General features: G+C 39.2%; 1 protein-coding gene across 1 annotated transcript; it reads left to right on the forward strand.

Moving 5' to 3' along the window:
* Positions 1 to 346: 346 nt before the first annotated feature.
* Positions 347 to 7,953, forward strand: LOC136758598 (NADPH oxidase 3-like). Its single transcript, XM_066713129.1, has 13 exons — positions 347 to 388; positions 1,062 to 1,157; positions 1,272 to 1,382; positions 1,476 to 1,560; positions 2,349 to 2,494; positions 2,787 to 2,968; positions 3,295 to 3,424; positions 4,028 to 4,120; positions 4,658 to 4,920; positions 5,716 to 5,878; positions 6,555 to 6,695; positions 6,783 to 6,907; positions 7,776 to 7,953. Exons 1-13 carry the CDS (start codon positions 347 to 349, stop codon positions 7,900 to 7,902), a joined length of 1,704 nt encoding a protein of 567 aa, XP_066569226.1. The 3' UTR covers positions 7,903 to 7,953.
* Positions 7,954 to 8,254: the final 301 nt, after the last annotated feature.

An 8,254-nucleotide genomic window follows, 5' to 3' on the forward strand; every position in this document is an offset into this window, starting at 1 on the left:
ATTTGGACAAAAGTAATCCAATAGGGTATTTTTTGTGTGATCAATCTGCAGACAAAATGGGTTGATAATAAATGAATACAATAAATAAGTTAAAGGGTAAGTTACTAAATAAGTAAGATGCTGCTTAGTGTTCCTCTTCTAGTTTTATTACCTGATGAAACTGCAAGTCATGACAGTGGATGAAGTGAATCTGGTGAAAGAACATTACAGTAGACATGGAGTTGGAAGGAGCTACTCGTCCCAGTGCGGACAACTCTGCGCACATTAAGACACCTGTATGGCAAGATAAGAAGGGGATATTGTACGAGGCAACAGTATGTACTTGTAGAAGCATCAAGCAACAGACATGGACTGGGTTGTCAATGAAGGAATGTCTGTTTTTGTGGTGGTAAGTTTTATCTATTATTTATACAGTATAGCTTTTTTGACAAAATGTTTATGTTAAAATAGCTTAGGAATGAGAACGAGGAATTTATCTTTTTTGTGAGGCTTGGGATATTTTAATAGACCTACCATGCTTTTTCGATTTTGTACTGTAGTCAATTCTGCAATAATATATTGTTTAGATAGGAGAAACACACACAGTTGTTGTCTGAAGTATTAATACTGTTATTTTCTGATTGATATAGTATTTAAATATTGTTGATTAAGCTATAGTTCATTGTGAACACTTTCAGCCTATGGCGAAAAACTGTACAGATCCCAGTTCATTGGTCTGTGTTCTATGGAGTGTGTATTCAGTGATTTTATAAATGTATGTACAAGTCTTATGGTGTAAATTGTTCTTTACACTTTTGGATCTGCAAGTTATTTGACAAATTGTTACCTGTATACAAACATATTCACATGTTTTGTCTCCCAACCTACAGCGTGAAATATTTAATATATTTAACAACCTGTATTATAAATTATAAAAGAAAATAAATTATGCCCAAGAAATGTTTTACACTATTTTGTAGAGTTGGGTATTTTAAAAATGTAGAAAGGTGTAACTCGATTTCAGTGATGTAAATGCTTCGAATCAGTAGTTTAAATCCAAGCATCCTTGTCTTCTCTTTCAGCTCTTGTGGCTGGGATTGAACGTGCTTCTGTTTGTGTTGGCTTTCCTCTCCTACACCAGAGACGAGGCCTACACTTACACCCGTGCCATGCTGGGAGTGAGTACAGCGCACATGACCATGCTTAAATGTACAATTAATCAGATGACGACTGGACTTTAACTGCTGAGGGTCTCGGTTGATGGTTGGTTTATTATGTTTCCCAATTACCAGTCTGGCTTGTCGTGGGCTCGAGCTTCTGCAGCCGGTGCCAATTTGAACTGCATGGCGGTTCTGCTACCCGTCAGTCGCAACCTTATCTCCTTCCTGCGAGGCTCCTGCGCTGTAAGTGCCATCCACGGGCTACTGCACAACTTTTCCCCATTGTGATACCTTTTGCAGTCCTATGAAAACACTTTTGTTTATTGTCCACCTTAGTGCCAGAAGAGAGCCCTCAGAAAGCAGCTGGACAAGAACATTACCTTCCACCGTATAGTTGCCTACCTGATAGTGGTGCATTCAAGTAAGACTGAAAACCTGTCCTTTCCTACTAAAAAAACAGCAGACATCAGAAGTACTGAATAATGCATCAATCTAAAAAGCTAAGTTGCAACGATTCACTGTTTCATTATGTATGAAACCATGGTAAACAACAAACAGACAGACTCCATTGTCTGATGCAGCTAGGCCACGTTATGCTTTTTTAATTGGCTTAAACACAGCACTTTTGATGTTGTTTTTGTTGTTAGTGGTGCCACTAAATAGATTCACTGAAATCATATTCAATGCAAGCAAGCATCAACTGTCTCTGTTGGTTAAGGATGTACTATGAGGAGTTATTTTTTATGAATTCACAGCAAACAGGAAGGAACCTCTAAATACAGGAAATGGAAATACGCAAATAGGGTCTTTTCATAAAACAAGAAAACCTGATCCAAATAATCAGATAATAAAACAAATACATGAACAAAATAATGTAATATGAACATGATGCAGTGTAAACCTATTCAGAGAAGAGTATTAAAGACAATTCACAGCCATTAGCTATGTGCATGTGCTTATGATCAGATGATACCATAGTCCTATCTAATTGTGCAAGTCTATATTCAGTGGGCTATTTTTTCCCACTGTGTGACAAATCCCACAAAGAAAGTGAGGTCATAAATATTTGAGTGCTCCCCTCTCCCAGTGTTCAAGACTGCTTCTGTGTGCCTTCCCAAACAAACCTGTTACGGCTCAGTATTTCAAAATGTTATAGGGATTGTATTTTATTTTTTAAATCAGTAGTTCTTGTTTGGTCTGTCCCTGTAGTCATCCACATTGTAGCACATCTATCGAACATTGAGAGGTATCACGAAAGTCAGTCACTGGAAGCCGGAGATCTGCTGCTGAAACTCTCTAGTCTTGGGGAGAAGTGCAACGAGACGTACCTGAACCCAGTACGGACTTACAATACGGTAAGAGAACTGAAATAGTTTTCACCTCACCAATCTCTGTTAGGAATTCCTGATCACTGTTCAGTTTTATTAAAAATGATTCAGAAAGCCACTTCCATTTGTCCCTTTTGCCTCAATGTATTGTAATAAAGGTGCACTTTTACAATACAAACCTTCATACAAACACCAACACTGTAATAATGAGGAATGTCTTGCTGAAAAGCTAGAATTTGGATATTTTCATGGGGAAAGTCTTTACATAGTAGTTGTTTTTAACCTTTTGTTTTAAAATAAATCAATGTTGTTGTTATAGACTCCTATGAAAGAAGTCTTGATTAATATATCCGGAATTTCTGGATTGGTGATTGCGGTTGTTCTAGTCCTGATGGTGACCTCATCAACGGAGTCTGTTCGACGATCATCTTACGAGGTTTTCTGGCTAACCCACCACTTTTTTGTTGTGTTTTTTATTGGACTAATCATCCATGGCACTGGGTGAGTGAGAGTGAAGAACAGCCTTTACTTTATATACTGTTTATACTTCAGTGCTGTACATTTGCTCAACGTATAAACTAAGGTGGTTTGTGCAATTTCTTAAGAACAGGAGCAGAGGATGTTCCTTATGCTAACGGGAAATATTGCCCTTTCCAAAAGTGCCTGGCACAAACACTTGAATAAACCACTAATAAAAATGTAATTAAGGAAGTTCACCTATTCAGTTACATGTAAAACATTTTCTTTGGTTTTAAAGAACCTTGTTGGTTGTATAAATTCTTATTCTAATTTGAATGCCTTGTTTATGTTTTTATTCTGTATTTAAGGAGGATTGTCCGAGGGCAGACCCCACAGAGCCTATCAGACCACAACGTGTCTTACTGCAAGCATCACGTGGATGAATGGGGAAATGTCCCTCAGTGTCCTTTGCCACATTTCACTGGAAACAGCCCAGCCGTGAGATTGATCCCTCCTATCAGTTTAGTTTGCTAAATGGGCAACTCCAGTCATAAGTATCCTTGAGCAACTGATTAGGTCCTGGGAGAAACGGGTGATTTCTTATCTAAATAATTAGTTTAAATTCCGTTCTGAGAGGGAAAGAAATGCAGAGGATATTATGACCCTAAAATGCCTTCCTTTTGGGAGGATCATTTTACCAGACTTGGGCTTTTTAGATTTAAAACAATTGCAGTGTTTCACAATATATTTGTTTGCAAGCTATCAGTTGCTTCCCCTTAGTGCTCTTTGAGTTTTAAACACCATAACACATGGAAGTCCAAAAGCTTGTTAAAGAAAAGCTGTTGCATTTAGAATGTAAGATCTTTTATTGAATTGGACATTACAATTTCACTGTTCTCTTCACTAAGTTGAATTCTTCAATAATTGTTTGTCACAGCACCTTTGTGTTTTTATGAGCCTGTGATATTAACTCATCTGTTCATATTTATTTAAACCTTATGGAAAATTATAAAGTATGCATGGAGATTCCCACAGAGTATGTGACTTCAGAGATTAAAAGCATTTCAACAGATGTCCACTCAGATCTAATTTGTCTTTCAGTCATGGAAGTGGGTTGTCGGTCCCTTGTTCATCTTCGTCTGTGAAAGAATTGTGCGTTACTATCGATCCTTGCAGCCCGTGGTTCTAACTAAAGTAAGGAATATTTTGACCGCAAGTATTAATTTATTGAAGCTCAGCTTTCTTTTAAATGTGATTATCCTGCATACACAAGAACACAATTAAAGGTGACAGACACCTAACAAAGGCTATGTATTGTTTTACTATTTTTAAATGTACCTTTCCTGCACCATTTATTTATGTAATAATAATAATGTATAACTTTTACGAAACACATTTTAAAGAAATCACAAAGCACTGTACAGATTCACATAGCAGTAGGATGATTATAAACAAGTACTCAGACAATCATACAACCAATTTGTTACACAATTTAAAAAGCCACAGTGAAAGGATGTTTTTAGCACACATGTGAATACATTTTACATGATCTCTGAATGGATGTGTCCTGCTAAAACTCCTTGGAAAATGACCAGAAAACAAGCAAATGACTAGGGCTTCTTTAAATGCTTGTTTTGTGATTAAAGGTCCATTGTGTTGGCTTACCCAGGACACAGGGGGGAAAACTTAACAGAATGCAATGTTTCATTACAAAATATTCTGTTATTTTAGGTGGTAACCCATCCTTCAAACGTCCTCGAACTGCAGATGAAAAAGAAGAGTTTTAAGATGCAATCGGGACAGTACATCTTTCTTCAGTGTCCCATGATATCACCTCTAGAATGGCACCCCTTCACCCTGACGTCAGCGCCGGAGGAGGACTATTTGAGTGTCCACGTACGCATAGTGGGAGACTGGACCGCCGCCCTGCATGCCGCCTTTGTGGATCCGAGAAGAGATCCTGGGGTATCTGCCTACTTGACTCAGTTGCCTAGGCATGTTAAGTCAACTTCCTCATCCCCCCACCAAGGTTTCATGCTTTAGAAATAGACATAGAAGCAACCTGTAGTACTTGAAGTGGGAGGAAGTTGTATTCATTTGTTGGCACCTTTATTTGTGCACACTCTGCAGTAAACCATGCCATGAATTAGCAACCATATTAATTGAATAAGCATGTGTATGAATTAGGCCTATAACTCCTGCCCACAAAATAAGAATTTTCAAGACGTTTTTGCAAACATTGCTGCTACTTTATTGAAGAATTTAAAGCCATAGATGACATTGTTAAAAACAGATGCATTTTGTTCACAGGCTTATTTGTTCACAGTTTTGTAATTTGTGATCACGATATTGTAAACTGCCCACGATTCAGTGAGAAGCAATAATTCATGATTTATATAATGAATCGTGGTCGCCAATTTAAAAAGTGTTCATAGCTCATGCGGCACAGATTCATTTGATGTTATTCTATTTGGTTTTATTGTATATCAGCAGTGTTAACTCTGGGCTATAAAATGAGACGTTCTCAGAGTAGAAAATGTATTTGTGCTGAAACTAAACTGCATTTCACAAACAGGAAATACAAGGATTTTACACTATAATATTTAAATTGCAAAATTGCCATGTTTGAGAGTGCATTTCTAAAATGACCCATTATATTATAATATCTTCGGTCATGTCTAGTTTGAAGGCATGACCAGAAAGAGTTAAACCAGGCTATTACATTTCTTTGGGGTTTCCCTTGTGCCTGTTTTTCTTTCTTTCATGCTTTGCTTTGGCATTTCTCCCAGACTGGCAGTGGATGGTCCATTTGGCTCTGCCAGTAGTGATGTGTTCCAGTATCGCATCAGCGTGTGCATTGGCACTGGGATAGGAGTGACTCCTTTTGTCTCGGTTTTGAAATCACTGTGGCACAAATCCTGTGACTCTTCCATGTCCCTCAAACTTCAAAAGGTGAGCTGTGACCTTTTGCTGTGATTGTGACTCCCAGAGGACCCCCTACCCTGCTGGTTTTTGTTCCAGCCAAGCTCTCAATTACTAAATTGAATCCATAATTTAAGTAATAATTTACTTAAATTTGACATTTTAAATTGTGTAACTGATAAAAACGTAGTTCCTAAGATAAGTTCTGCAATTTTATGCTCAACTTATACCCCCTACTGTTTAAAATAATGAATAATGAATAATGAAAAGGCTCTGATTTAGGAAGTTACTAATTCAATTAAGGGTGCAACTGAGTAATTGAGAGTTCAGTTGAAAAAATAAACAGCAGGGTAGGGGATCCTCCAGGACCAGGGTTGAGAACCACTACTCTCAAATCACAAGGTAAAAATGAATAAATAAATATGTTTGTGTGAATCTTAAGCATGATTTAAGCATGCATTATAAATGTCAGTAATTTCAATGTGACAGCACACAGAAGACTATCTTAAAATTTCATATTGAAAGCATGGCTGGGATTAAATCAAAACTTTGACCCACCCGCTAATAGAAAACTAAAGAACTGTACTCAGTTGCAGCTTCATTTTTAGTGAGATGCCACTTTCTTCTAATCATAAATGTAACCGCTATGATGTACAGGTTTGTAGTTTGCTATAAAGATTCAATGTAATTTTGTTCCCTCTCCAAGCTGTACTTTTTCTGGATTTGCCGCGACAAGTCTGCCTTTGAGTGGTTCTCAGACCTGCTGTTCTCCCTGGAGACCCAGATGACAGGGAAAGACGATCTCCTGAGCTTTCACATCTTCCTCACGGGATGGGATGAGGTTCAGGTGGGTGCAGGAAGCAAACGTTTCAGTGTTGTGTTTATCGAGTCGTCTACTGTGCCTCTTGTCTGAAAAGCACCTTCAACTCCACAGGCTCGGCACATATCGCTGCACTGCGGAGAACAGAGAGATGTCATCACAGGCTGCAGGGAGAAGACCTTCTATGGCCGGCCAAACTGGGACCAGGAGTTCAGCAATATTGCGGCTGCCCATCCCTGGTAAGTTCACAAAGCTGGTTTGGAAGGCTGAGTAGGTTAGAGAGGGTAGGAGTACTGGGTTCATTTCCTCCTCAAATCATAAAGATGAAGACAATCCATAGGGTTACTTGAACACAGGGTCCCCCAGCCCTGGTCTGTTAACATTTGAGAGCTATTGCCTTGAAGACAGGCCACTGAAAGGCACAAACAGGGAGTTCACCAGGCCGGTGGTTCTGACAGTAGCTGATTACACTCAGTGATGCCAGAGCTGCACCAGGTGTGTGAGCCACACAAACCAGGCATTGTGCTGCAGTGATAGAGGGAGGAATCCTAAAGACAGAAGTCCTGTTCTTGCGCATAATGGAAACGCTGATAGTCTTCAGACAGACTCTGACAAGCCCGTGGCGCAGTATCTCTGCTGGCTGACGGATCAACAGTATTAGATTGCATTCAATATACTGTGCAGAGACACTTGGCAATCTGTTTATGTGGTTTCAGAGGCTGGTATTAGATTAATTAAACTGGGTGAAATATGGGTGGTGTACACTGAAAAAAAAGCCATTCATGTTCTGTACATACTTAAATCGTGGCGGTGTCTTCTAAGCCTGTGTGCAAATGCATTTATGAAGCTGGGTAAATAGTGTTATTCTTACTGAACCAAAATTCAGTAAAAATTAATTTTGCAATGAAAGCAAACCGCTGAAAATATACTTTTGAAGGGTTTTGCTCAACTATTAATCTTCACAGACCACATCAGCTGTATGTATGGAAATGTCTTTGTATGGCATTTATTAAGTTGTGGTGATATATTGAATTTCCAAACCTGTCCGGTGGAGATTCCTAAGTGGGTAATGTGTCTTTGTGTGTCCTGACGGTTTCCTTGCTACAGTGGAAATATCGGAGTGTTCTTCTGTGGCCCCAAGCCCCTCTCCAAGGTCCTTCACAGGATGTGCAACCTCCACTCTTCCCCTGACCCCCGGGGGGTACACTTCTACTTCAACAAGGAGAGCTACTAATAATCACTCGGCACGGGATCTGTGGCAAGAGTTAAGAGGGTTGACTGATGTGCACGGCCTCCTGGGAAGACGCTGGTCTCTGGAGAACAAGCATATCCTTCACTTTCCTCCCTCCTCCATCGCCTCATTCCCAGGATTTGCATTGAGCTAAACTCTAAAGAAATTAGCTCCTTTTTTGTTTCAGCGCAGCTCTGGGACAATGCTTATTTCCTCGCTCGTTTGAGGCAGCCGGTCCTCTGTGTATTATTGCCATTGTTGTGGAAATCGCATTACGTTTTTATTAGTGCCCATATCTCTTTATGAAAAATAAAAAGGATAATAAAATGAGTCGGTATTCCCCAAAGCCACCATG

Source organism: Amia ocellicauda, chromosome 1 (genome assembly GCF_036373705.1).
Source record: "Amia ocellicauda isolate fAmiCal2 chromosome 1, fAmiCal2.hap1, whole genome shotgun sequence".
Lineage (NCBI taxonomy): Eukaryota > Metazoa > Chordata > Actinopteri > Amiiformes > Amiidae > Amia > Amia ocellicauda.

Coding starts and splice junctions, on each gene's coding strand:
- LOC136758598 (XM_066713129.1), top strand. CDS start 347: ATGGACTGGGTTGTCAATGAAGGAATGTCTGTTTTTGTGGTG. Junction 2,495..2,786: donor CAGTACGGACTTACAATACG/GTAAGAGAACTG, acceptor TTGTTGTTATAG/ACTCCTATGAAAGAAGTCTT. Junction 6,908..7,775: donor ATTGCGGCTGCCCATCCCTG/GTAAGTTCACAA, acceptor TCCTTGCTACAG/TGGAAATATCGGAGTGTTCT.